The following is a 26,781-nucleotide window of genomic DNA, read 5'->3' on the forward strand; positions in this document are numbered from 1 at the left end:
TGCCCGTTCATTGAATAGCAAACACTCAAGCCACATCCAGAAGATCCAGAAGTAGCTGAGTTTTTTTGTTCTGGTCAGCTAAGAATTCCCTTCAACCTATTTTCTGCATGCTTCAGAAATCCTATTGTTCTCTCTAAAACAAAATTTTCTGCTTGCTATTATCTTACCAATCAATACACAAATCCACTACGCAGCTCATTGTACAGCACTATAAAGATAAAAGAGTATTAATAAATCGTTTTTGTAATGGCAGCACTTGAAAACCAAGTCAATTTAAGTGGATGAGCTTTCTGCCAAAGCATTTTTGCAAAGCCTAAACTTTTCTTTTGTAGTCATATTTCATTAAACTGCTAAACTTTTTCATACAGGAAGCCTAAAGCTCTTCTCCCAGTATCCACAGGAAGGTCCCAGTGTTCTGTAGGGGTGTTATTCTTCAGGAGGGAGCTCCTTGTGCATTTTCCCCAGCTCCATAATGCACTTTTTTGGCATTAGCTAGGATGTGGGATGGAGAGAATGAAGCATAGAATAGACCAAGAAAGAAAATGTAGATTGCTTACACTGAGGAGGATCAAAGGCAGCCTACCAGAAGGAGAATAACAGATCCTTGTGGAAGTTTTCTGACAGCTCCAGGAGTTTGCAAAGGAGAGAAGTTCTGGGGGTACTAAAACAATGAGAAGATTAATCCAAGATGAAGGTATCCCTGGAGAGAAATTGATAAAAGCAAAGAGATGAAGAATCATAAAGCAACTGTTTCTCATCACTTGTGTAATATATGTGTGAGGTATCTATTTGCTTCCCAAGAGGGGTGTCTGCCAAAAAATAAAACTGTCATCTCTACTCCTCTGAGACTATTTCAGCTACCAAACATGAAAATAATAAATAATCTATTCTGTGTAGCTGCTGTTAAAATGAAATTTAATAACAAGAATGAAAATGTAGTTTTGATAGCATGCTGCTAGCATTCTAGTGCTTTTTCTCATACAATCCATCAGTCCCCTGGCTTGAAACCTGCAAGCCATATTGTGAATGAAGAGAAAAATGTGAAGTTTTTTCCTTAGAATGCCTCAAAGCTTGAGAACAGGGGAAATTGTTGAGAAAGAAGGTGCTTTTAAATGTAAAACTTCAAATTGTGTTCCTACAACCCAGTTTCTGAGACTGACCAATTTCATTTAGGTATTTTGCAGCTGAGTCACTCTTAGTAGTTTTTCTCTAAAGTTCCACTTTTTTCTTTTTTTTTTTTTTTTTAAGCTTGATGTTATACCCAGAAACAAATGAGGAAAGTTAATTTGCTCACAGACATAGCATATTGAAAAACAACCCAAACCCTCATATGGAGTGTGTTATGAAGGTTTCAGAAACAGACTTATACATCTTTTCAGAAAAAAAAATTATAGATGGGCAGTAAGATCACAAAGATTTCTCCCTTTGCCTAGCACTTCTTAATTGATTCGAATTTAGCATTTCAGTAAAATAGAAGCTGCCCTGGAATAAGATTCATTTAAGATCAAGCTCTCCCAGGCTGGGTGCAAGGGATCCTCTCCCCAGCTACATTTGTGCACTGCTTTGCCCACTACAGGAGGCAGCTGTGCCCTGCAAGCCTGGGCTCTGAGGAATGAGGCTTATGGAACTCCCAGGAGCAAAAGGGTAGAATCACTTGGGAGATGTGGCCTCCTGCTTCAAGTCTTTAGCATCTACCAACATTTTTAACATATTTGGACAGCTGATGTCATAGCAAAGCCACACATCATACACCAAATAGAATAGGATAAAGTCTTGCACATATGGCATGGGTACATAACTCAGCTGTGGAACCATGTAAAAGGAATAAGATTCTTAAGATTTCACTTAGTACACTAAAAACTTAAGAGCAAAAGGATTTTCATGAGCTGAAATAGGACCTTTCAAAATGTCATCAGTAAATTTTAAAAGCTGGCCTCTGGAGTTTTTTTGATAACAACTTCAGAAAGAGTCATGTAAGCTAGTACTTAGTGTAAATATCTATGATATAGGTATTTCCCTGTGAACATACATGCATGTACATGTGCTTACAATGCACTAAGTCAGTTGATCATCTTTAGCTAATTTTTTTAAACCATGCTGCATGAAAATTTTATCTCTCCATTTATCTGTATATATACAAAACTATAAAAATACAATGTTCATACATCATGGGATTTTTCAACTATTTTTCATAATAGCAAACATACTGTATTTAATCCCAGCTAACTCTGAAAAGTTTATTCTTTTTGGAATTTTTTTACTGTTGTACTGGTTTGAAATATTATCAGGGTTTAGGAATTGCCAAAGATGAATGTTAAAAAGATGACCAAAGTATTAACTAAATCCCCTGTTCTATGCAACATGGAAGAACAGTGCTTCAAATTCACAGTTGGTTCCTACTTTATTATGCACAGTTATAGGAGTACGATGCAAACATAGTTGAAATAAATAGCTTTCCTCATTTTTTTACTGGATTCCTACACAAGCACTATTGCTTTCAGGAAATCCCTCCAGAGTCTGTGCATGTGTACTGTGACTACCAAGATTTATGACAGTGTGGCTGAGGCTTTATGCTTAAATCCAGACATTACCTGCAGGGTTCCTATATTCTATAATTGAAACAAACTTTTCAATCCAGCTTGAGTAAAACTTCCCTTCTTTGTTTGCCTTTAATCCAGGGACCGCAAGGGCCTCAGGGACCTGTTGGATTCCCTGGACCAAAGGGACCTCCAGTAAGTATCTCTTTCATTAAGTATGTGCAACAACAGGAATTGTAGTTTTTGTAGAGTGCCTCTGAAGTAAATAGTTGAAAATTTATGTAAGGGGTGGTTTATGCATAGATTAAAAATGCTCTTGTTGAGCCTTCGGGGTTTGGGCTCACATATTTAACATGGTCATTGGTGCAGCTCTGAAGACATTGAGAGTAATGCACCAAACTGCAGGTCTGGTATGTCCTGCCAGAGACCATGTGACACACTGAGTTCAGGCAAAATGCTGCTTTGCTGCTGTATATTTTCTTTGAATGATTGATTCACTGAGGAAAAATGAAGAGGAAGGAGGCATTCATTAGTAGCAGGAACATATAGAAATAACAGCACATTTGAGCTGCCCCCTGAACCAGTCTTGGTGCTTTTCTGGTGTGCCTCTGCTCATGTGCAGTACAAAAGCAACAAAGCACCTCCCATGCATTTTTTACTTTTATTTCCAATTCCGAAACCTGAAATTTCATCAAGTACTTCTGAAGTGCTAAGATTTGTGTTGACTCATTAACCAAAGAAAAATGGAAGGATAGGGACTTTACAAGATTTCTGAATTTGCAGAAATCTATCTTGAACACATCTGCATTTTGCAACAGTCATTCTTCAAGAAATTGTTAAGACACTATAGGAAGGATTCAAGGAAAAAATATTATTAAAATACTAGTTAGCTAATATAGGAGCAGTTTAAAGTTACCAAAGACTAGTCTAGAAATAAACAGAGAGCAGAAATTCTGATAGCTAATTGAACACTTTTTTTGAGGATGGCTAAGAATTTGCTTGATTTATGTATTTTATAATTTCAGGGTCCACCTGGAAAAGATGGCTTGCCTGGGCACCCAGGACAGCGGGGTGAGACTGTAAGTAAATGCACTCTGCTGTGTTAGTGTTGTTGTAAAGGTCATGGTTATGTGATCAAAATCAAAGAAATAGGGACAACAGGGAAAAGGGAAAGAGGCTGGCACCAAAAGGTTACATAACTGTGCTTTTCTTGTTGATGGGGCAGGAGAAAGCTTTATTTTGCTCCCATGATATAAGTGTGAGGTTATTCTTTGCTATGTCTAGTTAGTAACATCAGAATGAGATTAAATATCCAGTAGAAGGAAATGAGATTAATACCCAGATCTCTATTTAAATTGCGATTTTTCAGACAATTACTATACAGTAGTTTTCTCCCTGAATGCCATGTAGCAAAAACAGTAGCATTAAAAAAAGTCTTATTGATGATAAACAGCTAGAAAAATGAAAAGCCAAGACCTTTGGAAAGCAGGATCAGGAATGATTGAACCTATTAAAGTAAAATAAAATTTTGAGACTATGTAACTCATCTACGAATCACAATTAATAAATTCTGGCATGAAAATTTAAAATACTATGTAATACTTTTAATTTAATTATCTTTAAAAAACACACTATTTCTGTGTGTCAGAATGTTATTCCTATTCCATTATAAAATAAAAATTCTCACTGAGATTTTTTAGAGCTAGAGAAAGCCATAAATGAATTTATTGAGAAATTTTCTCAGCATACAGAATGTGTTTTAGGCTCCAGCTTCACTGGAAATCTGTTAGTGACTGCTGAGTCACTTCCACTGCTGGAAGGAGAAGCACAGAGCTTGGAGTAACACACCCCTCTGAAAATCTCTTATTTTCTTCTGCTGGTATTGCAGCATTGTCGCACTGTAATGCTTTGCAATGATAGTGGCTTTTTCGTGTATGAAACATTATTGACTCCTTTGTTCTTTTCCTTTGCAATGATGCAAAGACTGTGTTGTGTACCATAAGGATCAATTGTTTACATTGTTTACAATGCAGGATGCTCAAACTTGTTCTTTAGTCTGCTGTTAAAAAGTTACAGTTTTCCCTGGATCTTTATTTCTTTTCAATTTCTTTTTGTCTCACCTCCACTTTAATGCCCTTCCAACTTAATAGTCCATCTGTGTCTTTCTTTAAAAAGCATTTTTATGTCAGGCTTTATGATTCATAATATACATATGTAAAAATGTATCTTCAGCTGTCTTTTAGCTGCATCACTTATGCATTCAAACTCATCTAATCAAGTTCTCCTAGAGAGATCTGTAAAACTGATGGCAATTTTTACTGCTGTACCACCTCAGAGAGATGGAAGAGAGATTAATCAGCATTTCATATCTAGGCATACACAGACAAAAAAGATTTCTCTTTTTTATTTTCTGAAGAGAAGGAATGTGTGACATGGAATTTCTCATTTACCTCTTCAGCACAGAGGTGAATTTTGCCCTTTTATAACTCGTAAAGGGTAATGTAATATTCTGTCCTTTTTTTTTCACAGGGTTTTCAAGGAAAAACTGGTCCTCCTGGTCCTGGTGGTGTTGTTGGCCCTCAGGTACATAATTTCATTTCATAGCTGACTTCATGAGCCCAGCGTTTAATGGTTATATTATAGATAAGGCAGTTGCTTTTGCTGTATTAAAAGGACCATATCCATGGTTATATAAACTTTTGTAACAAAAGTTGCATTAACAATATTAGAAAGCTATACTTAGCAATCATCAGTGATTCCATCAAAAAAATGAAAATGTTTGGTTTAACTTTCCATTTTGTCTTATGTTTCGACTTGGGTTTTTTGTTGGTTCATTGTTGTTTTTTCTGTGATTATGAAATTGGTTGTTTACAGAAATCAAAGAGACACATTTCTCTACCATTTTAGAAAGAACAATGCTACATGTGAATTTCTTGCCAGAGAAAAATTTTCAGTAAATTGTAGATTGTGGAGAGATAAATTATCAAAATTTCATTTGATTTAACCTTATTAATTTACAACTTAATCAAGCATTTAGAGCTTATTTAGCTGATTCCCTCAGTGGAACTTTTCTGCTAGGGAATCCAAAGACAGATCTTTCAACTCTCCTGCCTTACAATTCCTATTATTCAGAAAAGCAACAGTACAGAACTGTTTCAAGGCAAGAATAGTAGATGGATTTCTCTCCTTTGTCCTTTTTATAACCTTCTCCCATACATGCTGTGCTTTAAAGCTTCAGTGCTTAAGGAACAAGGTCAGGCTTTCACTCTTTGGAAGCTGCACAGACGTGTCTGCAGGCAAAATGCAATGCAAGATTTATTTTATAGGACAAAGATATTTTGTAAGTCAGCCTTGCCTGGAGGGAAGGTGAGGAATGTGCACTAACCAATGGCAGCACTGTATGGTAACACAACAGCTGGATATTGAGAATCTGCTCCTTTCCACTTCCTCCCACACCCTCAAGACATTAAATAACTTCAGGTGACTGAAGTTGTGCTTTTGTGCCTAGGGTCCTACTGGTGAGACTGGACCAATTGGTGAAAGAGGCCATCCAGGTCCCCCTGGTCCCCCAGGTGAACAAGGCCTGCCAGGTGCTGCAGGAAAAGAAGGTGCTAAGGTATGATGTGGCTTTGGGGAGCAAACAGGAAGGGACAGAAGACTGCTGACAGTGTGACATTTCAAATCACCATGAAGACATGCAGAATGAAATCAGAACAGACAGTGTAAAATCATGATTGGCAGGTTTCACCCAGAAGGACTTGGAAGACTGGAAGATCCCAATTTTAGAACTGAGAGTGGTTCCACTGAAATAATGAGAATTCTCTTGAGCCAGAAATTAATATTTTTGGTAATAAAAGCAAAAGAAAAAATTGTTTGCATATAATATGCATTCAGTATACTAATCATATTCAATATGTCATACTTAGTAATGACATATTCACACCAAGGTAGAAATTTTTACATTGGCATTTAAAGTCAGATGTGTAGTAGTGAATAAAAGGTAGAATTTCACTGAATAAATTTAACTCCTTGCTTAATTTTTGGCTGCCATTGGGGAACAAGAAAAATATTACTTATCTAGTTGCTATGTAATTCTATTCAATTTTTGATTATAATAGGGTATCAAAATTTTTTATTGAATTTATCTTTAAATATATTTTTACAGCTTGTTGTGTTTTTCACTATTTGTATTCCATAACTGGTGCTGTATTTTGTCAAAGTTCATTATAAATGTAACCACAGACTATTGTACTGATAAAAGAATTAGTGAGTGAATAGCTGGGGACACAATCTTTGTTTTCATTACAATAACTAGGATCTGGTAGGTAATTTTCATTGCTCACTGTACACATAATTTTTAAACATTTTTTTTTAATCAAAATGTAATATGTTTCCCAGGGTGATCCAGGCCCTCAAGGCATTCCTGGGAAAGATGGACCAGCAGGTCTTCGTGGTTTCCCTGGAGAGAGAGGGCTTCCAGGTGCTCAGGTATGATACAAGCTCTAGAGGAATTGCCATGATATTTCTAAAAGAAAGAAACAATGTATGAATGTCTTTATTTATTAAGTCTCCTACTGTACTTAAAATAAATGCAATAAAAGAACAGATAAAAATATAATTGGCTAGATAAGAAGTAAGGAATTTATTCAGGTTTGTTTCTTTGTATCTTTACATGTTTCCTATTACATGTGTTGCAAAATTACTCTTGAACTTTCCAGACAAGCTTTTTATTTCCTTTGCATTTTTTAGGGTCCAGCTGGTCTGAAAGGAGGGGAAGGCCCACAGGGTCCACCTGGCCCAATGGTAAGTAAACATAATAATTCTATGGAAATATAAACAATATTATCTAATAACCTTTTTTCTTCTTTAGATGCTGGGATGTTTTCATTAATGCACTCTGTAAAACAGCAGACAGATCAGACTTCTACAAAGTATCCATACTAATGAACATGCATGGATATGGAGGTAGAGAATATCTGAAGCCTTCTGCCACTAGATTTAATTATGAGATTTACTTGCTGCTCAATACTTGTCACTTATGTCAAATTGGTTTTGAGATAAGAGAGGTTTTCCACAGTGGAAAAATCCATGGATAATGACTCATGCTGTTGTGGTGGGCTTGCCTTGGCTGTGATGCCAGGTGCCCACCAAACTATCCCTGCCCTCCTCAGCTGGACAGGAGAACACAAGATACACTGAAAGGCTTGTGAGTCAAGATAAGGACAGGAAGATCAGCCACCAGTTACATCATGGACAAAATAGACTGGGAAAACGAGTATAATTTACTTTCTATCAAATCAGAGTAGAATAGATAAGGAAAAACAAAACCAAGTCTGAAAACACCTTCTCCCCACCTTCCCTTCCTCCCAGGCTGAACTTCACTCCTGATTTTTGTTTTATCCTGCCCCTAAGCAGTGCAGGAGGATGGAGAATGGTTCGCAGTTCATCACACATTGCTGCTCCTTCCTCCACATGGGGAGGAGTCCTCACACTCTTGCCCTGCTCCAGTGTGGGGTCCCTTGGCAGTGAGGCAGTCCTCCGTGAACTTGTCCAACAGGAGTCCTCCCCAGGGCTGCAGTTCTTCATGAACTGCTCCAGCCTGGGTCCCCCCGGGTGCAGTCCTTCAGGAGCTGGCTGCTCCAGGGTTAGTCCCCCAAGGGGTCACAGGTCCTGCCAGCAAACCTGCTCCAGTGTGGGCTCCTCCCTCCACAGGGCCACAGGTCCTGCCCAGATCCTGCACCACTGCAGGCTCTCCATGGGCACAGTCTCCTTTGGGATCCACCTGCTCCAGTGCGGGCTCCTCCATGGGCTGTGGGAGGATCTCTCTCCCCTTCTGTTGTGCATTTTTTCCCCATTTCTTAAATACATTATCCAAGAGGTTCTACCCTGTCACTTATGGGCTCAGCCATGGCCAGCCCATCGGTTCATCTTGGAGCTGCCTGGTGTGAGCTCCACTGGACATAGTGGAAAGTGGCATCTTCTCCCAGAAGTCAGCCCTGTAGTCCCCTGCTAGCAAACCCTTGCCATGCAAACCCGGTACTCCTGTGTTCCCTTTGCACAACTGTGTAAAATCATGCTGTGTAGGAATTTTCCTTCTCGGCATTTTAAGCTCAATAGTAGAGTATGCTTCAAGTTACCTATTCTCTGTTGTCATGCTTTATGCAAAGAAGTTCTACAAGGATACACTGGCATTCAAAACATGCTAGAGTTATTCCCAAATGCAAATTGTGTAGATTTTGACAGTCATCTTGTCAACTTATTTCTTTCAGACAGTGCAATTGAGGTTAAAAAAGAAATGAATCAATCATCACAGCTATTCATGTTAGAAAAAAAAAAAGTAATGGAGGAGCTGAATTTCCATGTGCTTCAACAAAGCTCTCTTATGTCCTTGCAATTCATATTCAGATTAGAATGCATTAAACAAGGATAAAAATCCACATAGTACAGTACAAGTAATACAAGGGACTTGAATTCTTAAAATGAGTTATTGAATTGAGTAAGTTAATGCCAAAAACCTGAATTTACAGTTCTCAGCACCATGCAGTACATATATATTCTCAAAAGGCACCAAAACAAAGAATGGGATGGAATGGAATGGAATGGAATGGAATGGAATGGAATGGAATGGAATGGAATGGAATGGAATGGAATGGAATGGAAGCTAGCAGGGAGAGTAAAAAGGGATATCATCTTACCCCCTCTGAAGGACCTGAAATGTTAAAAGAAAGGATGAATCATAGTCAAGAAAGCATAGACCAGTCTCTTCAATCTAAACATCCTGTCTTGATTTTTTGTTGAAGGAGCCCCTAAGGCTGGACTGAGCTCTCAGGCAGAGAGCTGGTTCAGGTGCAGTGACCCAGAGCCCTTCTGAGCATGCACAGAGCAGCCAGCACAGGCAGAGCTGGTGTGTGACACAGCCCCCTTTGCCAGCCAGAATTATCCACACAGGAGCTGTGCCACTCCTGTCATGGTCCTCAGAAAGACACATCACACAAGATGTGAGGCAACAGTACACACCCTATTTAGTGATAGTTGTCTGTATTCTGAAATACATGTTTGAATTGAAATTCAGAGGATCCATGTTTCTCTAATTCTTATAGGGTGTGTATAAGTTAGTGTTTTAGTTGAAAACATCAGAGCTTTTTTGAGGAGGATATCTCAATTATCCCCATTTACTACCCTTTGGTTCAAATCACGGAGCTCTCTCAGAGCTCATGAATAGTATTCCTTTCATGTGAAACTAAATTGGTAGAGAAAATCCAGGAACAGTATTAATGCTCCCCAGCTAATGGGAGTTCAGTGCCAGGCTGAAATCATCATTAATTATAGTCCAGAAGCACACAGAGTGTGGGTGTCAGGAGCACACTACCAACGACTTCAGTTCATAAACCCGTTCCTGTTGGGGTCACCCTTCCTGCTGAGGTAAACAGTCATGGAAAGAAACCCTTAGGAGGCTGAGGATTTTTTGCATATAGTTTTTGCAGTTTTTAAGAAATAGATGTAGTGGTAGCAGGAGAAAAGAGAGTTTGAAGGGCAAAATTTCTACTTTTTTAAAATATATTTTGAGCTCATTGTAGTGTAATCGGGCCACTTCAGGTATGAAGAGGATCAAGTTGCCCTTAAAGTATTCCAGGAGTCCTCAGTAGGATTTTTATCTGTTTCATCTTTAATTACTAACTTGTTATCTCAAAACAGCATTCAGTGAAAAAAAGGTGTGGAGGTGCCCTTAATTCTGGATTTCAGTGCACCATCAAACACCACAATTAAACCACAACTGCTTGCTTTTTTTCACAGAAGCTCACAGCAGACCATGAGCATCAAATACTCTGCAAATATTTTCCCATCTATTTTTAGCCAACAGCGGGTACACACAGAAGTGTAATTGTAGTGGAGTCTTCATTTGCCATCTATAATAGGAAGAGAATCCATGCCACTGGCTGACTTTCCTGTGATTTCCTGCCAGTACCAATTGTTTCTAACTAGCATATATAGTCAATTATAAGCTTTGTTTGGCTGCTGCATACATCTGCAAGCATACCAAACAAATGACTGCTCCAAATGCTGTGCATATGCCAATTACTCTGTTTAGAGGGATTTGGACAAAAGAAAGAGATGCATGAATGCATGTCAGAGCAAGAGGGTGTTCTGCAGGATTGAGGGGGGGTACTTTCATTGTTTGGGTTTTTTTGGGAGGGGGTTGTGGTTGGATTTTTGTTATGGGGGGGGGACTTTTTTTTAACAGTTGTCTTTTATCTGCTCTCTTTGTTGCTTCTGTTTGTTTTCTTCCCTTCTCCTACTACCGTGTGGAATGCTGAATGCTGATGAGAGAAAGCTCTTTGGAATGTCAAGCAGTCATTTTTCATTTGCTCATTTAGGAATTGGATGCTCAAATTAGACTCAGAATAAGCCAGCTGTAGGCTACCCAATTATCAGTACTGAACTATCTAGAGCTATCTTCATCTATCTGACAACATTTTACAGTCATGGGGACCTTCACTTGTTGAGCATTTTGTTAACCATCAGTAAAAAGTATTGCTATTACTATGCAATGTATACAATAGCTGTCATTACATATCTCCTCACAGCAAGTGAGACAAAACCAAGGTTGTTAATGAGTTTACAGTCTGTATAGCAGCATTACAAGACAAAACACGAACTTCCATTCTGTAGAAAAGTTAAAAAAACCCCAACAAAACAAATTAATAAAAAGATTCCATGATGTGAATACTGCAAGAGCAAAGGTTAACAAGTGGTTTCATAACATAAGGAGCTTGTTTCATAGTGGGACAGAGTGACCAGAGAAAAATGAGACAGAGAGATAACAGACTTAAGAAGCTGCTTAAAATGCTTTTCTGAGTTGGGACTATAATTTAATATGTTCTGCTGTGCTCAGAGGCCATTCTCAGAGAGAAACGAGCAGTTCCTTGGAAACAGAAGGTGTAGTCCACCTTCATAACTCATGTGAAATGCAAAGATAAATGTGAAAGTTGGCTGATTAAAAAGAGCTTCTAGAAATTATGGCCTCTGTTAGTGTCTTCTGTCTGACACAGGAAAGATCTATGAGTTATTTGGGTTTTTTCCTCTCTATTCTTACATCCTCCTGATGAGATGACCTAAAATTGTTTAGCTTATGAGAGCTGACAAGATCAGAGACCATGGTAGTATGGCTGTAGGGTAATGACTTTTTCTTGTTGAATTCACTGAAGCCTTAGGAACTTAAATAACAGAAATAGGACAGAAACTTGGGCAGCCACCCAGACTAAAAAAATCCCCAACACCTGGAAGGATAAAGTCATCTATGATTTCCATACAAATACTTCGAACACTCATGCAAATTTAGATCTTGCTGAAATACTTTGAGAAACCATTCAGCACTCTTTTCTGTCACATTTATGTGGAGGGAAAAGCACCTTATTATTAAATTAGTACAATTTATGCTAATGAGGTCAGTCCTGGACAAATATGTCAGGAGTAAAAGCAAAAAAAAATGGGATCCTCATAGGTGAAAGCGTCTTAAAATCCCAATATCTACAAGACAGCAAACTTGATCTTGCTTAAACATGAAAAAAAAAAGCACTATTTAGAGTCTCAGGGTCTTTTATTATTTTATTATTTTATTATTTTTATTATTATTTTCTGTTACTTTTCTGTTCTGTTGTATCATTCTGCTTCTAGTATATCAATTGAAGTGAAATTATTAATCATAAATTGTTGCAAATTATCTTGAAAGTGTAAAGCTGAAAATTTGGGAAATATTTTTGTATAGCAAACAAACATTTAACAGTACTCTCTTAATGCAAAAATTGTAAATTATTTAAAAGACAGAAAACAAAGATGCAGTTTTGCTGGTTTTCAATATATAGTGTCTGTTGTTTCACCCTTGATTTTTAATATGACATTTTTAACTTTTTCTGTGCTTATCTAAAGATACCTGTACATAAAAAAACCTCCTCTGCAGAACACACTAAATTAGTCACTGTGCTTGAATGGATTTTTACAGAGGTGCATTGAAATGAAGAAATGTGATCATCACAGCAATGAACAGCACAAAACTTTACTAAAAATTTTGGTGTTGCTTAGTTCTGTATTTTGATATTGTGAATTTGCTTTCATCAAAGCAGTATGTGAATATTTTTGAAAACATAGAGGAAAGTAAGTTCTTGGAAAAAGGCTGATTTTAAGGACACTCTAATTATGATGAACAAGTACAGGAAGTGGTATTTGCAAAAAATAAAATCAGTGTTGTATGAACTGTATTGGGTATGATCTTCAAGTTGGTTCTTCCAGCCTTTTTTTCTTTACTTGCACACGTGATGGATGCACAACCTTCAACCAGCTGAACTCACACTGCTGAACAGCTTCTCTGTTGACTTGTCTCATGAAAACCTCCAGCATTCCCAGGCTCTCAGAATCCCTTCATCCCTATCCCTTTCTCCTCTGTTTCCCAGGGCTCGCCGGGAGAGCGCGGGGCCGCGGGCACCGCTGGCCCCATCGGGCTGCCGGGCCGGCCCGGCCCCCAGGGACCCCCGGGCCCCGCCGGAGAGAAGGGAGCTCCTGTGAGTAACCACAGCCCCATGGAAATACCCCTGTGCTCACCTCTCACTCCAGAATGCTGCTTGCTCCCACTCTGTTCGACATGTATTCTCACAACAACAACCTACTCACTTTGGATTTACAAATATGTACACAGTGAAACATTCCTCATCGTGCTCTCTGAGACCAGGAGGGTTAAACCTGTTACTGTCACAGCAGGAGTGGATATAAATCAGTCTTTCATTAAAACTTTGTACCCAGCTACTCTGCATTAGTGTATTTGACATCAACTTCCATTATTACTTCATATAATTCTCTAATATATTCTCTTTCCTTGATAGTTTTCTTTCTCTTGGGGTATTTTCTGATTTTTTGGGGTTTTTTTTGGAGGGGGGTGGGTGTTTTAATTTTGTATTGGTATTGGGACTCCCTGTACTGAAGTATTCATTACTCTCCTGTGATAACGTAGATTGCATTTTCTTCAAAACCAGGGTGAAAAAGGTCCCCAAGGTCCAGCTGGACGTGATGGAATACAGGGTCCTGTAGGACTTCCTGGTCCGGCTGGCCCTAGTGGTTCTCCTGGAGAAGATGGTGACAAGGTGAATCATTATAATTGGTTATTAGTGCATCTGGGAGAAGATCTGTCAGTACATTCTTTGTAGCTTTTCTCACAATAAACAGGGTGACAAAGCAACAAATCTTATCCCTGCCTCCCCCAAATTCCCTCTGCCTACTGCAAAAAATACCTTAAAACCTCTTATATAATGAAATGTCTGAGGGACAGATGCCATGGAACCATGGAACACTGGGATTTGTGTTAAAGAGCTAGTAGAATAACATTTATCCTGGCAAAGAAACAAGGATAAAGGTGTGGCAAAATAAGGCAAATGAAGCCAAAATTGATTTTTGCCTATTTTAGAAATTTGGTTTACTGAATGAGTAAGATTAAATGTCTTCAGTAATATACAGGGATTCAGAACCACCAGAGGTTGTGCTGGTAGGTTGAGGGTGTCAAAATAATTATGTTCACAGCAGAGATATTCTATTGACCTCTGGCAGAATTTAAAATATGACACCTTTCAGGATCATCTGGTGTGGTTGCTTGACCCAGCACTTTTCTGTTAGTTAGCACAGGGTAAAGGTAAAGATTTCAACTTCCATTTTTGTGATTCATGAGTGTTATTTATCCCACAGATGGTATTTTCTGTGATTTAATTTAATTGTCTTTTATTATTGTATAAAGAAAACATTCTTTTCTAATGTGGTTTCTTGGTGATTTGAATAATTTTGAAGTTTGGAAATACTGTACACTCCAGTGAGAAGCAGTAGTTCAGTCATAAACAGTTACATGAGTCTATAAATCACACTATTTTCATTATAAGTTCATATTGAAGGTGACATAAGCAACACAATTTCCTTTATTTAGAGCTCAGTAGCATTATACTTCAAAGCCAGGCCTTGTTGTCCTTTTCAATTCAGCAATCAATATCTGGATTAATATGACATATTATTGATCACTGCAGAATTGCTCCCTTTAGGCTTTCACTTGAATCAGCAGCATAAAACATAGAATAATCATATCAAAGGGAACAGTTGGAGATACCATGATATTGACTTCAGCTGAGTGTGAAGGAGAACATTTTAAATGAGTTTAACTTTTAACTTTCAATTACAGGGTGAAATTGGTGAACCAGGTCAGAAAGGTAGTAAAGGTGACAAAGGAGAAAACGTGAGTAGCAAAATCCTTTGTGCATTACATCTATTCTTTATAAATAAAAGGTATTCATGCATGAAGTATGCAGGTAACTTTGCTACATAAATGAGCAGAAAAAACCACACACTCCTAAAATGTTCCTTCAAAATAATGTTCTTTTAATGCAATACTAGAGGTTTGTACTTCCAGATCCAGGCACGTATTGATTATTGCTCATATTCCTAGAGCTTACAGAATCATTACAAAATATAAACTACATTCTTAAGCACCTTTCCTGTATCACTGACATTCCTCCATTCTGCAGTTGAACTGGAGAGACCACGAATTCCCATATGTTCTCTTACTGTGTTGAGCTTCACTGACTGCACTGTGTGAACATTCCCAGCTTTGGCTTCTTAGCCATGAGGATGGAAACTGTGGAGACTCAGCAAAGGAATCTACTAATGTAGTTTTAAAATTTCCAAAGGATATCTAATTCCTGGGGAGCACAATTAACTGATGGCAGATGAAATGGCTTATTCAAGTTTTCATATATTATCATTAGGCCTATTAGTGAACCTAGGACTTATCAGGCTTCTACTGTTTTGATTTAACATTTTTCTACCTTCAAAAATTAATTCTAAACTTCAAGCACTTCCTTTTTTTTTTATTTAGGCCAGACATAAAAAATTAAGCTTTTTTCACTGTGAAATTTGAAGCTAGAAAGAATAAAACTAGCATTTATTTATTTCCATTTGATTTTGGCTTCTTTTCTAAAAACTCAAAAGGGTATGTTTTCAATTCTGTTCAAATTCAATATAAACTGGTCCTTAACTTGAATAGTTTTTCTTAAGAAACAATTGAGAAGTAATGGCAGAAAGATCCCTTTTATTGCTATATATTGCAACACTATTCACAGTTAGCAAAGCTCCAAACTCAGCACAGGGGTATTCATGGCTAAGTAAATTTATCTTGAAAACAGTGTGATTTTTGAGATTGACAAGTTCTTTAACAGTATATTACTTTAAAAAATTACACCAAATATATGGCTTACATAATATCAGATGATGTTTATGGGAGGATATGTACATACTCAAGCAAATCACAGTTCATAGAATCACAGAATGGCTTGGGCTGGAAATGAGCTTGAGGATCAGCTAGTTCCAGCCTCTGATCCAGTTCCACTTCAGGCTTTGCATGTGGTCACAGGCACATCCTGTTTTCCCCTTTGCCATGCCTCTTCATTAGAAATGCTTTGCATCAGAGAAATTCAGGGAAAAAACACAAGCTGCACTCTTCTGTTTCAGATAACTTTAGCATAGCTAGTTATGCTGAGCATTAGACTGTGACCACAGTTCCCATAGTGAGTACTGATGCATTTGGGCCTTCTCCAGCAGACCTGCTTTACAAATAAAATGTCTGCAGCATTATCATTTGAGAATGTATCCTGGACTCCCACTCTCAAGGTTTAATGCATTTGAGAATATTACACATTTTTTCTTGAAATACAGGATTCAGTGTTGAAGCCTTAGTTGAAGTGAATGTAACTCTGGTTGAAGTCACATGTCTTGAATCTATTTGCCCTCAACTGCAGTCATTCAACCCTGACAATTTCAGAATGTGTTCATTTTAAATCTGCTTTCCTTTCAACATGCTGACAGATGCCTGTTGGGGCAGGGAGAAAGGGTTTGTTGGTCACCTCTGGAAGGTTCTGACAAGGAAGTACCAGTTCTGAAATCACAGGACATAAAGAACAGATACTTACAATCTCAAACCACCCACAAAAGGCCTTGGTGGGCATTTAGAGCCTGATCACAGCAAGAATCCTGATCAAAGAAGTGATTCATTTTTCTTGTTTAAGAAGAGCTGGAAAAGTCTTCAATTCCCCATTGAAACCAACAAAGATTTCTTTTTGTGGGTTTGAAAATCCTGTGCCTAACTATGTTTTTGTATTCTAGTTAAGACAGCACAATTTTGTTGTTGATGTGCTGTCCTCTCTTGAACTTCAAAACCTCCTCAGTTATCACAGCTGCCTTTATTAACTGAGGATTCTCTCATTATACTGATCAGTCTTTCTCCATTTGCCCTCCAAAGCAATGGCAAAAATGAATCTGGCCATGTGTCCAAATAACTCCTCGTTAATCAGCTGCAGAGTACGTTCCAACAGTGCTTTATATCAAAATGGGTTTTTAAATGAGTTTAAAAATGTGTAGGCCTCATTCCAGAGCCTGTAAAATGAAGGAGCACATTGAAGCATCTCGAAGAGTGTAGAAAAATCCATGCATGCCAAATCCCTTTCTCATGGTAACACTTGCCAGTCAGCTGGAGCATTCCTCAGAGTCCTTTCATTTAGATATGTCACCACAAAAGCTAGAAAGCTTTGTTTCATGTATTGCCATCAGGTATGGGACAAAAATAAAACTGTAAAGAGAAGAAATACAGAGCTTGATGCTTCATACTCCCTAAAAAATAAAATGGTCCAAAATATATATAAAACCCAGAGAAAGAAATAGACTGCAAGACTTAAGAAGTCACTTTATTTAATTCTCCTTATAAAGGGCACAATAATCTAATTTAACCCTAGCAAAGTCTGTAAATCACAGCATTATTCTGCTCTAAACCAGAATTTGAAGCCCAGAAGCTGCAGACAACTTGGCATCTGAAATAGACTAGAATTAGCCAAGGCCAGGTGTTGAGTTTTGTGCCTGCTTATCATAACTCTTCATCAGTCTACTTCCTCTAGCGTGGCAAAAACAAGACTCAAATGACATCATTTACACCTCATCATAAAGTAGGATCTTGCGTTCCTGTACTGTGATAGCTTCATTATATCACATCTGCATGACTGACTTCCAATTACGTGAATTATAAATTAGTTATTATTCTGCTGGGGGAATGAAAAAAAGATGTTCCTCTCACAGACTGGGGTTTTTGGTCATTCTGTTGAAAAGAGACTTAATATCAAAGAGAATGTGATTCCCAGTGCTCAGCAAGAACTTGAACCTTTTCATGTCTCCTAGAAGTCAAAATAAGCTTTGTGCCATTGCAAAAATAATTAGTGGTATCATAAAAACTACTCCAAATAATAAGCATTTGAATTAAAGATAGATTTTTACATGATGCTTTAAAGTTTGAGTGATATTTGGCATAAACCTCATTGAAAGTTTTGATATTTTTAATTGTGGAAAAAAAAATTCATTTTGATTCATGTTTGCATGGAAATTTATTCAGAAACATTAAAATGAGCTTCTAACAAATGCCAACATTGTCTATTATAGATGTGAAAATCGGAGTTTTTGAGAGATAAATAGTTTGTACTGAATGGAAAGGACTTGTGATTTTGCAAAGGACTTGTGATGCTACATCCTCTATGCAGAAACATGGAATTGCTGAATAGATTGTGGTCGTGCAAGTTGGGTTTTCTGTCATGTCTGTATTTGCTTTTAATCTCATTGCAGATGTCACAATCACTAATTTGTCCTTTGGATGTGTGTTTGTTGCAGGGTCCTCCAGGTCCCCCAGGTCTGCAGGGTCCCGTTGGAGCCCCAGGGATTGCTGTAAGTTGCTCGTTCAGAGCCAGCCCCAACCTTGCATAGCTCAGCTGATCCTGACTTCTTTGAACCGTTTGCTCCTTACTCTGGAATATATTTCAGAACACCACTAACAGTGCTGTCCCTGCCCACTTACATGCAGTTCTTTATTGTAAACAAGCCTGCCTGGGTGTTACTGTATGGCAGATTTACAGCAGGGCAATAATTTGACAAAATCACTAAAAATTAAATCCTGGAAATAGTGAACAATGGCCATCCTTTCAGTGAACTTGTTTGGTGGTGTGTTTGGCAGCTCAGTACAGATGCAGTTAAAAGAGATTATCTTTTTTTAAAATTCACCTGTGAATGAATTCTTATTTTTATTTGAAAGGCTCTGAATTCTTTTACCCTGAGTATTGGTAGAACCCTGTGCTACTCATATTTACAGAGGTATTCAACAGCTAGAATGTTTATGCCAATGTGATAGAGAGGGGGAACTCAGGGAAAATTTCTGTGAGAAATGCAGCACTAATTGACCTATATTAAACCAGAGCACGTGCTGGCATTCTGTTTGTGCAACAGATTTCATCCAGCCAAGATGATAGACATGCATTGTAAGGATACCTGGTGTGATTCTGAGCCCTTTGGTAGCTGTTTCCCAGTCATTTCCATGGAGCTTTTCCTGTTGTTATTATCAGAGCTGTGATAGTTTTGCTCTTCATTGTTTCCCAACAGGGAGGTGATGGAGAGCCAGGCCCAAGAGGTCAGCAAGGGATGTTTGGGCAAAAAGGTGACGAAGGTCCTCGAGGCTTCCCCGGGCCCCCAGGCCCTATTGGCTTACAGGTAAATTCCTTTATTATTTTACCTTACATCTCTAAAACCAGATGTAACATAAAAAGTGTAAGAACACTGATTTCTGTGTCAGAAACTGAATTACTACTGTCTATTATTAAATAAATGATAGCATCATTTAATTAGAACTGAAAAATCCCACACTGATGGGGTTCATGCATAAACAACAGATTTAATGTGCATATATTAAATATGCACATTATATATACATATATATAAGAGCATAAATTATCCAGACTCCCACCTGAGCTCTGGATAATCCTGGCAGTGTTTTTAAAATCACCCAGTTTAGCACTTCTCTGTGTTTTTCGGGGTTTTTCCCCTCTAAATTTATTGTGTCACCTAGTTTAAGGATCCTATGACTATCTATACATTTACTGAAATATGAAAAGCTCCCTTCCCTTTCTTTCTATTTTAATTTAAATAGGTCTTTTTCTTCTTGTTCCACCATCCTGCCCCCTCCCAAGTTCACAAGTTTGATGTCTAGATCTGATTTACATTGTTTCATATTGATTTATAACTAATCATTCCAGGGATCCTACTTACAGTATTCTTCCCTGTGTTTTTTAGGGTCTGCCTGGCCCACCAGGTGAAAAAGGTGAAAATGGAGATGTGGGCCCAATGGTAAGGCTTCTTCCTCACTGGTCACTCTAAAGGACATAAATATTCTCCAGATATTATTGTTTTTTCTCTATAGCTCACCATTTGATAAGATACTCCTGAATTTGGTGACTGAGTATGAAACTTTTTGTGTAACATAAACTCTCTCTGGGATTTTCTTTGCTTTCCCACATCTATCCCCTCATCATTAATATTGAGATTTATCTAACATGAGAAAACACTGAAAAATAGATAGCAAAACAGATGCTCTGTGTGCCTGAGACAGGACAGTGGCAATCAGATTCAGGGAAGAAAGAGGAAAAGTAGATACCACTGCACCAGAGAGTCTGGAGCTGCCTTCCTGGAGTTCAGGCCATTGTTATTAATATAGAGTGTCAGGTATGCAGGCCAGGAGATGGCAAACACTGCTTGGCTCTGTTTACTTCCCCTGGGTGATGCATTTTCCAGCTGTTTCTCCTGCTGACAGAACGCCTTGTGGGCTGTGCCTGAGTGCTGTGCAAGGTCTCTGCTCTCTACATTTGCCTCCAGCACCTTGTGCCAAGTCTGGCTGCTTCACTTGTGCCCATCTGTAGGCACCATGGTGCAGATCAGCCCCAGGGCTGTCACAGACGCTTGGGCTGCTCCAGCTCTCTGGCAGTGGGATGGGCATGCAGGGAACCTGCAGGGAATGAACCAATCCTCAGGGGCTCCTAAGCATCAGGTCATGTCCAGCTCAGGTACTGTGTGACACAGCCTTTGAACTCATCCAGCAGGCAGCAATCTGGCCCTACTGTTCCTACTGCATGGTGAAGATTAAAAGACCTCTACAGATTGAGTATATTATTTTTCATTGGTCAGAAATTCTTCCTGATGGTAACTCTTTTATATCTGTTCTATAATTCTGTCATATCACATTGTCTGTTTGATACAGGGTCCACCTGGCCCACCAGGTCCCAGAGGTCCCCAGGGTCCTAATGGAGCTGATGTAAGAATCAATATATTTTTTGTCTTGCTAATTGAGTAATAAGCACCCTATTTTGGATGACCATATTTTGGATAACAAAAATATTTTATCACTGTAGGGTCCTCAAGGTCCCCCAGGCTCAATTGGCTCTGTTGGAGGTGTTGGTGAAAAGGTAAGTGTGGATGGAAACCCCCAAGGAAGAGAAAACATTGGAATAGCAATGCTATATGACATTCATTTATTAAAATCCTTTTCACTGCTATTTTCAGTTCTCTATTCAGAAAATTTTCTGCCAGGATATGGAGTGAGTTTTTTCTTGATTGGTTATTTTCATATTTTACCCAAGGAACATGCTAGATTGTATCTTCCCTGTTCTTAAAGGAAAGATGAGATATGCAGGAGTATAAGGGCTTTTTTTCCTATGATTTATTTGAAGCAAGAGAGTAAACTATTATATAGTGCTGAGTAAGCAAGAAGTTCAAAAGAGAGTCTTAAAATGCTTGTTTATGTTTATTTTATCAAGCTACATGACCTCAACCACATCCCCTACGTAAGCCTAAAAGCCTTTTGCTATAATGTTATAGATTTAACATTAATTCTTTCCTGGACTTTGGAACAGGAAAGAAGATCCTGAGTGGAGCGTAAGATGGAGGAAACAAAATAGAAATATATTCCAGGCCAATATATAAATTGCTTATTGAGAAACTATGTAGATTGCTCTTGAGTACTTAATGATTTGTCACAGAGTATCACATATGTTCAAAGAAACACCAATGTCAGTGAATCCTAGAAAAGACATCTCTAGGAATGTCAGTATTGGTAGTTTTTCAGAAAGCTTTCTATATTTTTAACTTTTAAGAACATGAAGCAAGATTTCCCTTTTTCTAACTAAACCAGCCTTTTAACAGAATCTTCAGGTGTTTCATGGTTTGTTTTTTTTCCTGCATGTCCATCAACTAAATCACTTACCCGTGCTCTGGGATGTGGCAAAAAGTGTACTAGAATAATATAACATAAAATTTGGTTTGATGGAGAAATATCCTACTTTGTCTCCCTTACTGTCCTTTGAGAGCAAACAGATGCCATTGTGTCAAGCTGGCAGTGCTTCACTGCAGTGCTTCCTTCTCAGGATGTGGTTCTGAGCATCAGGTCACCTCTTGGGAGCAGCAGCATTCTGGTGTTTTCAATCTTTTTCCCCAAAATTGCACAAGACACACAAAACACGATGCCTTCCTGCTTGACTGCATTATTAACAAGGATATTCCTTCTAATGTCCCAAGTTCATGACATTGTTCATGCAATCTACTTTAAAAACTATCTTGGCCTCATGAAGGACTGCAGGATTTGTTTTCTTCTCTCTGGGAAGAGTTCCAAAAATGTGACACAATCTAGGAGTTGAGAGAAATAAAAAGTTACTGGGAAAAGAGAGTGTGTATTTCAGTGGAATACAGAAAATAATGGGCATTGTGGGAAGAAAAAATTTTCCTGTGACTACTACTGAGAAAAATGTTAATTATGAGAACATCCAGGGTAGCACCCAATTATATTCAGTACTTTAAAAAAAAAACCCACCTTGTATAATATTGTGGCCCATTGAACTTGATAGGAATTTTTGCCATTGGTTTCAGTCACCTCTTCAATTTTTAGCATTTCACAATCAAATTATATTCCAGACATTTTCTAAACACATTGCCTTATATTGAACCCCTTCCTCCTTTATTTCTCCCTGTAACTCATCTGTGTGATTTAGAATCACTATTTGTAATGATTAGGCCATGAAATTTAATTCAAGAATATGAAGTTCAGACTGTTTATCACTAGCTTGTCATTTTTTATTTCCTCTAGCTAATATACCATAATCTCTGCATTCACAAAGAGAAGCTTCCAAGTGTATTATTTTGGAAGTTAATATAATTGTAATTACTTTCCTCCGTCCTCCTCCTCAAGTTTTAGTACTTGCCAGGTTATTTTCTTTCTTAGGGTATCTTCCTTCTTAATTTCAGTTCCATTTAATGAGTTTTCAAGCTGAGATATCATCAAGAGTTATTTTTTCAGGGGGAGTTTCTGCAGTGGGAGGACAGGTCATGCTTTTAAACAAAACATGCATTTTTTCTTTTCCTTTTCTTCCCACACATTTTTCCCCCAATGTTTTTCTTATTATGTCAGCATGCTTTGGCCTCTGCACCCCTTTCAGGAAAGACACACCATACTACAGATAATTCAATACAGTGAGTAAAGAATGTGGACAAACATTTTGGCATCATCCCTGTTACTGTTGAGGAGAGAAGTAGGTTTGCTCACTTGCATATTTTAATGGTTTGACCAGGAGATATTTTTTTATTCCTACACGGGTTTCAAAGCCCCCTTATCTTCTGGAAGAGATAAACAATTTTTGTCACACTTAGTGCTGTGCATTTTTAACCAGCTGTTGTTTCCCCTGCTCTGCACACAAGAGCCTGAATGTTCAAAGGCATCAGTGCTGCAATTGCTCCTGCAGCCCTGCATTACTATTGCTGTAACCCCCAGCGAGGCCTGGCAGTCTGACACTCAGCAGAACCCTTGAATCCAGCTGCCACACCACGAGCAGTCACTTCCTTCTGCTTTTAATTTACAGAAATGGAAAACCAAATGTACCTACACACTCTTATCTCTAATTTGATATCAAAGGTTTAACATGCAGATATTCTAAACGGGCAGGAAGTTGCTCATGACTGCTCTAACCTGTGCCTTAGAATGTACATAAGAATTTACAACAGAGGGGAAACAGATCAAGTAATGTTAACCTCACACTTTCACAGAACCGAATGAAATAAATTTGCCTTTCTAATTTGGATTAGTTTGTGATAATTGCACTGAGCACTGTGCTGTTCTTCTACCCCCTCTCCCTTCCACAGCAGTTAGAAACCAACAGAGTTAGAGAGCAATGCAAACCCAATGTCTGCAGAACCTAAGCATTCATTCTGTAGCCTCTCAGAGTTCAGACCTGGTTTACTGCATGAAAAGGTCTGGTGTTAGAAAACCACGATACTCATCTGGGTTTAAATTTCTTCCTATTATATTGTTCCAAAAAAACTTTCCAAAGTAGCACACTAATAAGGAGTCCAACACAGTAAACAAGTGAGATCAATAGTTCTCATGCTTAATCATTGATTTCTACTGCAGATGGAAGTGAGAGGACAAAATCAATTGAGTAGCCTGGCTCTAAGTTTAGGAACATGCTTGATAAGTGTTCACAGACAATTTTATGTGTAAATGTCATTTTTCCACACGCATATGTGTAGACACTGCTAAGGTACCTAATCAAGGCATGTCTGTGAAAGTTTAGGCTACCTGAACATCCATCCTAAAAAATTACTTTTAATAACTTCACATACCTCCTAACTGGGATTTTTTTCTCATCCTTCTTCATCTCCCCAACACTGCAAACAAGAGCCCTCCAAGAAAACACAGCCTTTAGAATTTCTCTCAATTAAATTTAGTTCTCCACAGAGCCATTATATATAACACATATGCAGACCTATGCAAAAGGGATTCTCTTCTAGAGTTACAATTTCTCTTTTTTTTTTGTTTTTTGAGAATGGCAAAAAGGAGCAAAACTAACTTTTCACAACCCAGTCAGTTGCAAAGTTGCCTCTCATTGTTATAAAATTAAAGACCATGTCCCAGAATTTAACCAAAAGGTGGCAGCCTTCCATCCACTATCTCTGTGCTTTGAATATCAGTTCTCTAGAACTGATCATAAGGAAAACAACATTTTTTAAACCTTAAAACTTTTTAAAAATATTTTAACTTTTAAACTACTTTTCCTAGCTTGGTAGAAACCATTCTGCTTGCTTAATCCAAGAAGGTTTTCAAAATTAAGCATGTCTGCAAAATGACATGACCCTTTGTAGTTTAAGATGTCTTTCTTTTTGAAATTCTGTCAGAGGAAGGCTTTGCCTAAAAAAGACCACAGTAACTTTTAAAAGATCTGAGCTGCTAAAAAGAGAGAGAAAAATCTCTAGAGGTGGAATAAATATATTATTAGATCATAAAATCTGTTTCCCAACAGAACATGAAATATTTCCTATGGAGAAGATACTGAATTAATGCCATTGTTACTAAAAATGAAAAGAAAGACCAGGGTCAACAATAGCTGTACATTACACAGGTTTTAGTAGCTATAAACATGCACTCTGTGAATATATATATCAGGTACTGTCTTCTCTATCAAAACACTATTTAACTCCCTTTACAGTTATCTAAACCAAATGCAGCATTTCATAGTACCTGATTCTTGGAACATGGAAATCACTGTCAGATAAAACAAGGACTGCATACATGGAAGGGGCAGATTTTATAGTAGGCAATGATATAGCAATATTAATGTGAGATGAAACTTTAACTGGTCTCATCTTTCACAAATGCCCTTTAAGGGAACATTTTGACATTTTCTAGCCCTTTCAGTTTCTCAGTTTTCCACACTGCTGCTTGCTGGGGAGCTGCAGTGCACAGAGCCAATGTCACCATGTGTGCTGGAGCAGGCACCCCCAGTGCTCCCCCAGAGCTCCCAAGTGTAGGTCAGAGGCAGCCCTGTGTTGTGGGATGGAAGGAAGATGTGTTTGTCAACAGGAAGGGTAAGAATCGTATTATTAATCAAATGTGGATCATCATAAATTAGAGTATCATTAGGCAGGAAGGCAGAAGAACTCTCTCTCTGAGAAGCTGCCAAGGGGATTGCACTGCCCAAGTGCTTGTCAGCAAAGACTGGGCACAGTCAGTGCTCTCATGTCACTGCTTCATTTTGTCTGCCACGGGCTCACCTTTGGAAAGGCTCTATATAGTGGCCTCTGTGGATATAGAATGGCTACTAACACGAAAAACATATTTTTGCTAATTCCAGACTTCATTCTCTGTTGCTACAAAAATCTCACTTGATTGATAGTAGGCATGGACAAAACCCCAGTGCTAATGAGGCTGCAGACTCAGTAAATGCTGTGCAGAGAATAAGGAAATGAAGATTATGAATTTTCCTAGAAAACATTCTTAACACTTATTGACCTGAAGCATCCACTACAGGTTTTGTTTTGTTTTAAAATGAATGTAACATCACAGAAGTAAAGACTAAAGTAAACACTAAAAGAGATCATTAATTTTTGAAGTTCCTACAAATTTTAGTATATCTAATAGAACATACCAGAGTTTCTAAAGGCACATTCATCCTTTAATAGTGCCCTTTTTAAAGGGCATTTTAATACTGCTCCTGAAATATTGGTTATCTGTTAATTATCCTAGTCTGGAATTCAGTTGAGAGGTACTGAAATATTTTCCTTTAATCTAATAAAATATTTGTACTGGGCCAAATTCTGGTCCCAGTGAGGTTATCTTGGTGCTATGAGCTTCTCTGAAAAAAAAGGTTCAGTATCTAGACCATAAGTTTTGTTTTAAAAACGTATTTTATGATTTATAGTTTTATACTGACCAGGTGGAAATGACAGACATATATGATCTAACTGAATTGTTGTAAAATGAAGAGGGGTTGGAGATCACACAGGTTAGGAAGGGTACACAAATTTAGTCAAATTTTATGAATGCAGTAAATGATTGGGAAAACTACATTTTCAGCACTGAACTACTCTTGCTCATAGATGTAATTCTTGGAAAAAGAATATATTTTGGGGAAAAATTTCCCCCCATTAGCAGTTGGATTGAAAAATCCTTTAGGGTAAGAGTATGTATTTCTTATCCAAGCACTCCATAACAATCACAAAGCATATTCTGTTATCCTTCCATGATTTATGTTTCTGTGATGCTAGTAACTAAATATTCTACTAACAGAAGAGTTTTCTATTAAAGTTTATTCATCAGACTACTGAGCTAGAAAATAATTGGTCATAACTAAACTTTAAAATGAAGACTTGAAAAGGCAGCCCTTGAGATAATACTGAGTATTAGCTCAGAAGGAGACTGAATTATCTTAAATGTTCAGTTAATAGTGCACAATCTTTGACTTGCATGGATTTTCTTTTCATACTGGTATGATTCTGAAAGCCATCTGCTCTACAGAATAAATTCCATCACTGGTAAATACAC

The 26,781-nt window shown here is 38.0% G+C and overlaps 1 protein-coding gene and 1 long non-coding RNA gene across 3 annotated transcripts in view; one reads left to right on the forward strand and one right to left on the reverse strand.

Moving 5' to 3' along the window:
* The window catches only part of COL11A1 (collagen type XI alpha 1 chain), a 125,666-nt gene that overhangs the window by 79,931 nt on the left and 18,954 nt on the right, over window positions 1–26,781 (forward strand). For both annotated transcript variants that reach the window (XM_036387659.2, XM_036387660.2), the window contains 14 exons: window positions 2,679–2,732; window positions 3,563–3,616; window positions 5,067–5,120; window positions 6,046–6,153; window positions 6,936–7,025; window positions 7,287–7,340; window positions 12,986–13,093; window positions 13,562–13,669; window positions 14,746–14,799; window positions 18,267–18,320; window positions 19,029–19,136; window positions 19,716–19,769; window positions 20,677–20,730; window positions 20,828–20,881. In XM_036387659.2, coding sequence (XP_036243552.1) covers window positions 2,679–2,732; window positions 3,563–3,616; window positions 5,067–5,120; window positions 6,046–6,153; window positions 6,936–7,025; window positions 7,287–7,340; window positions 12,986–13,093; window positions 13,562–13,669; window positions 14,746–14,799; window positions 18,267–18,320; window positions 19,029–19,136; window positions 19,716–19,769; window positions 20,677–20,730; window positions 20,828–20,881 — 1,008 coding nt within the window. The remainder of the gene's footprint in view (window positions 1–2,678; window positions 2,733–3,562; window positions 3,617–5,066; window positions 5,121–6,045; window positions 6,154–6,935; window positions 7,026–7,286; window positions 7,341–12,985; window positions 13,094–13,561; window positions 13,670–14,745; window positions 14,800–18,266; window positions 18,321–19,028; window positions 19,137–19,715; window positions 19,770–20,676; window positions 20,731–20,827; window positions 20,882–26,781) is intronic.
* LOC118689406 (uncharacterized) overlaps window positions 14,922–26,781 on the reverse strand; it is a 166,026-nt gene continuing 154,166 nt past the window's right edge. Inside the window, exons 11-13 of the long non-coding RNA XR_004980619.2 lie at window positions 21,679–22,097; window positions 18,918–19,167; window positions 14,922–17,184 (exon numbers count right to left, since the gene is read on the reverse strand). This is a non-coding gene — a long non-coding RNA (uncharacterized LOC118689406). The remainder of the gene's footprint in view (window positions 17,185–18,917; window positions 19,168–21,678; window positions 22,098–26,781) is intronic.

Source organism: Molothrus ater, chromosome 9, assembly GCF_012460135.2.
Source record: "Molothrus ater isolate BHLD 08-10-18 breed brown headed cowbird chromosome 9, BPBGC_Mater_1.1, whole genome shotgun sequence".
Lineage (NCBI taxonomy): Eukaryota > Metazoa > Chordata > Aves > Passeriformes > Icteridae > Molothrus > Molothrus ater.